This window comes from Charadrius vociferus, unplaced genomic scaffold (assembly GCF_000708025.1).
Source record: "Charadrius vociferus isolate BGI_N301 unplaced genomic scaffold, ASM70802v2 scaffold259, whole genome shotgun sequence".
Lineage (NCBI taxonomy): Eukaryota > Metazoa > Chordata > Aves > Charadriiformes > Charadriidae > Charadrius > Charadrius vociferus.
In genome coordinates, this window is record NW_009661368.1 from 4729444 (window position 1) to 4734007 (window position 4564).

At 64.4% G+C, this 4564-nt stretch overlaps 1 protein-coding gene across 1 annotated transcript in view; it reads right to left on the reverse strand.

Annotated features, from left to right (window-relative positions):
* The window catches only part of RSPO4 (R-spondin 4), a 7525-nt gene extending 2962 nt beyond the window's left edge, over nt 1-4563 (reverse strand). Inside the window, exons 1-4 of the mRNA XM_009893407.1 lie at nt 4527-4563; nt 903-1091; nt 477-620; nt 209-382 (exon numbers count right to left, since the gene is read on the reverse strand). Coding sequence (XP_009891709.1) covers nt 209-382; nt 477-620; nt 903-1091; nt 4527-4563 — 544 coding nt within the window. The remainder of the gene's footprint in view (nt 1-208; nt 383-476; nt 621-902; nt 1092-4526) is intronic.
* Nucleotide 4564: the final 1 nt, after the last annotated feature.

The window sequence follows — 4564 nt, forward strand, 5'->3', positions numbered from 1 at the left end:
CGGGGACTGCTCAGCCCGTGTGCGTGAGACGGCGGCTTTCTCCAGAACTGCACAGTTATAGGCATCAGCCTCAAAATGCTTAGGAAATGACAGCCAGGCTCACCGGCCACCGCCAGACCGTGGCCACCACCAGACCGTGGCCACTGCCCCCCCTTTCACGGTGCACTTCAGGGCTCACTTTGGAGGGGTGCGAAGGTGTGATGCTCACCTCCAGGGCAGTGCTTCCTCATGCGGCACCTCCTCGTCTCCAGCAGTGCAGGGCAGATGGTCCCCTCCTCCTTGGTGGCCCCTGTCACCTCCCGGACCCGCGTCTCCAAACCCCACTTGCAGCCGCAGGCAGTGCAGGCGCTCCACTCGCTCCACGGCCCCGGCTCGCACATCTCTGCAGGGGACAGGGGTGCAAAATGGGGACGGTGACCACGCAGCACCAGGCATGTCCCCAGGCACCATGGGCACGGGGTACGGGTGCTGCTTACCTTGGCACTCCCGGGTGCCGGGCTGCACCGCGGTGCTGGGGGGGCACTGCCGAAAGCACTGGCCCTTGTGCAAGTAAAACTTGTCTTTGCACTTCATGCAGAAGTCTCTGCTGAAGCAGCTCTCGCAGCTGGGCGACCTGCACTCTGCCGGGAAGGAGGGCTGGTCAGCTGGGCGAGCCCAAGGACCGGCACGCGGCGAGCCCGGAGCCGGCAGCCCCAGTATCCACCAGGGACCCAAAGCCTTTGGCAAACCTGCAGGGTCCGGGCTGCAGCTCTGGGCAGGGGAAAAGGGGAGGAAGCCCCGTGGCCTGGATGCCCCCCGGCTCTCGCCACTGCCCCTGGCTCCGTACCGCTGTGGGAAATGCAGGTGAGGGGACACAGGGGCACTGGGAGGAGTGGGGGGCCCCTGGCTGGCACGGGACGTACTTGTGCATCTGTTGACCTCCAGCCCCCGCACGCCGAAGTAGCCGGGGGGGCAAGTGTGGACGCACATCCCATACTGGCGGATGCCGTCCCTCCAGATGAGCAGGAAGAGCCGATGGTGGCAAGTGATGCAGCCGTTGTCCTCCGAGCACAGGACGCAGCCCGTGCAGTTCTCCAGCAGGCCAGCGCTCGCTGCGGGGACAAACAGAGCAGAGGGGCTGTGGCACGGCTGCGGCACACGTTCACGGCACAGCCAAGGCACCGGGGAGGGTTCCAGCCCTGTGGCAGCCCCTCTCTGACCTGCGGGGGTCACAGCACCGTCCTGTCTCCCTGCAAACGCCTCCCCACCTCCCTCCGCTCCCCAAATCCCCCCCCTCTGCCTGGGTGGGCAGCGCGGGGACATGCAGAGTCATCGCTCCCCACTGCACTCAGCTCGGGCATCACCACCTCCATCACCCCAAGGTCCAGGGCTGAGGGTTCGCCCCATGCCCAGCTCTGCCTGAGGGTGCCAGCCTGAGCCCTGTCCCTTATGCCAGCTGTGCCCATCCCGTGGGAAGCATCCTAAGCTCGGTTAGTGAGTAGAAATATGCTCTGACCCGGATTAATTCGTTGGTGCCTGTTAAATGTCAGGAGACAAAGAGCATTTTGGAAATGATCAAGAGGAGCAGAGGCAATGATCGGTCTGGTTGCTCAAGAGCCCTTGTCACCTCCCTGGCTGCCTCTGCTGTGCTCCTGACCTGCATGACAGTGGCCGGCCCCAAGGTGGGCTCTGCTCCCCGGGACAAGGATGGGTTGCCAGCCCCCACCAGCCCACAGCCCCCAGAATGGCCCACGGAGACCCTGCCAACCACTCCTCCTCCCCGAGCCATCTCCCTGTGACCAGAGAAATGAAGCCCAAAGAGATGCTCCCCGCACTGGGGCCCTTCAGGAGCTCAGTAGCCGAGGGGGTACCCGCTCTTGGTGGGGTTTTTGCACCCCAAGACTGGCTGGGCATCTCCATAAGGGGCCACCAAGCTCCTGCGTGCAGGCGGACGATGCCTCTGCTGTGCCCGCCTGCCTCGGGAAGCACTTGCTCGGCTCTGGCACCGCAGGCTCCCCCGAGCATCCCTGAGCAAAGGCTCGTGTTGTGCAGCGGTGACAGTGCCAGCAGCGCCGGCGCTGCGTACTCGGGGCCCAGACTCCATCTGCCAGCAGATCTTCGAGCATTAAGATGTTTTTTTTGCACGTAGCAAAGGCCTAAGGAGGCGGCTGACCTGGACGGAGCCCAGCGCCTGCGGTTGGGACAGGCGGGGGCTGATGCGGACCCCCCGGCTTCGAGCCCTGGCAGGCGCCGGGAAGGACCTACCCTGGAGCAGCTCCGGCCCCTGCAGAGCCGAGCGGGCGAGGGGGAGCCAGACGAGCCGCTGCGCTGGGTGCTGCCCAGCACGGACACGGGATTCAGCCCCGGGAGCGATGCCTGGCACTGATCCTCTCTGACCCTCAGGAGCTGACAGCAAAAGGGCCCCATGGCTGCAGTGACCGGGACAGAGGGACTGGTGGAAAGCAGAGGTCGGTGTTGGGGAAGCCGGGGGAGATGCTGGCAGATGATGCCTCGCAGCCTTGTGTGCCGATCCCTGGCACAACTTTCCCCGCTGCAAACCAATCCCTGGTGCAGTGGTCCCCCGTTGGCTCATCCCGGTCCCTTTGTCCGGGCACAGGAGCTTGGAGGGCAGTGTGGTACGGCATGGCTGGGAGGCTTCGTTAGGGCTGCATCTGCTGGGAGCGCGCTAACGAAGCACCTTGGATCCATTAAGTTGTTATGGTCTCCGTTACATATTTACCAAATGCTGACAACATTTGTGTTCCTGGCTGCAGCTGGGACGGCTTCCCTGGAGACCCAGGGATTTACAAGCCTCTTTCCCTGATTCTTTTTGATGGCTTTTTTTTTTTTTTTTGTTTGTTTTCCGCTCTCCCTCCAACCCCCATCTCTGGCGGAGAGGTGGGGAGTCCCGCGCAGGCTGCAGGGCTTCGTTCCTCTCACCGGCTTCAAAAATAGCCTCATGGTGTGGAGCCGAGGGAAGGCTCGACCAGCCAGGTCCCGCTCCTCTGCTGTGAGAGCTTCGGAGCTGCCGGCATGGCACACGCCTCTGCTGCCGGCAGCAATGCCGGGGAGCTGCCGCGGAGCCGATGGAGGGCTGTGCCGCTCAACGGGACGTGGGTCACACCGAAACTGTGGGACCGGGGAAATTAGGGACACCTGGTGGGTTCACCTCCCCCCCGGCCGGGGGTGATTGCAGACCTGGGGCGCGGGGCTGAGCTGAGACGGGCACTGGGCAGGGGGCACACGGAGCACCGGGGTGCCCGGGTGGGCGCTCCCTGCTTGGGCTGTGCTGGATGACAAGCATGGCATCACCCACCGCTGCCCGCCCTGAGCCCAGCTCTGTCGCCATGGGGTCTGCAGGCACCGGGAGGCTCCTGGGCACTGGGCTGCCCACACCGTCCCTCCAAGGCAGCAGAGCATGGCTGGAGGCAGCTCCTGGCAGCAGTGGGGTGGCTGTGGGGTGCTGCAGCATCCCTCTTGGCTCCTTGCCCCCAGAGACTGTGCTGGCTCTTCTGCCAGGACCTGAGGGCCCCATGCATCCCGTAGCACCGGGTCGCTCCACATTGAATGCCAGCAGCCGTAGAGTTGACCCCATGGTCCCCTGAGCCCCTCTCGGTGACGGGTCATTCCCGATCAGGGGTGTTTCGGCTGCCAGCCTGGCCACCCACATCATCACGCGCACCCGCTGACTCCCTACATCTTTAACATGCAACAGCCACAGGGAAAGCTGCCCGGGCTCCAGCCTGGACCCCCAAAGAGCCCCGATCCCGGCAGGTCCTGTCCCTACCCCAGCACACACCAGTTCCAAAACGGACCTGCTCCTGGCGCAGAGCTGAGCATCAGCCCTGGCCCCACTCCTTGTGGCTGGGTGGCACTGCCCAGCACTGCCTGGCACGGGGACACGAGCCGGTGCCCAACGGAGGGATGCACGTACCTCGGCACAGCCCCGGCACACACCCTGCCCTCTGCCCTGGCACCAAGCAGCGGTTCGGCTGGTGCCTCTGCTCAGGGGAAGGACAGAGCAGGGGGACAGGCAGTGGCTCTGAGCATCCTTCCAGGAGGTTTTACTCCCCACCACACGCTTAATGAGTTAAGCAGAGAAGGGAAATATTGGAAAATCAGCCCATTCTGGGCTATCCCCACTGTGCCCAGCTCTCCTGGTGTTTGCAAAGCTGGTCCCCATGCCAGCCAGCATCCTCCTGTCCCCTGCCAGCCCCGAGGGCAGGGCTGGCGTCGGGCAGGCAATGCCATAGGGCTGGGCATTGCCTTCTCCACGCACCTACCCTGAGCCAGCCCCATGCCATGCACTGAGAGGGGAACACAGCCAGTATTCAACAGGGACCGAGAGACTGGGTCGGGAGGATGCTGGTTCCCCCCTCTCCTTCCAGCCCGGGGTGTAGATCAGCCCCGTTTCACACCTCCTGCCCGCTCCACGCAAGCAGTGCCGGCGGCTCCGTCGCTGGCAGGGGGGGCAGGAACCGGCAGCCCCACGTCCCCAAGCTGCCCCATGGTACCTGAGCGGGACGAGCCGGCCGAGCGCACCATACCTTGCTTCTTCCATCGGTTCTGCGTGAGCATTTCCATG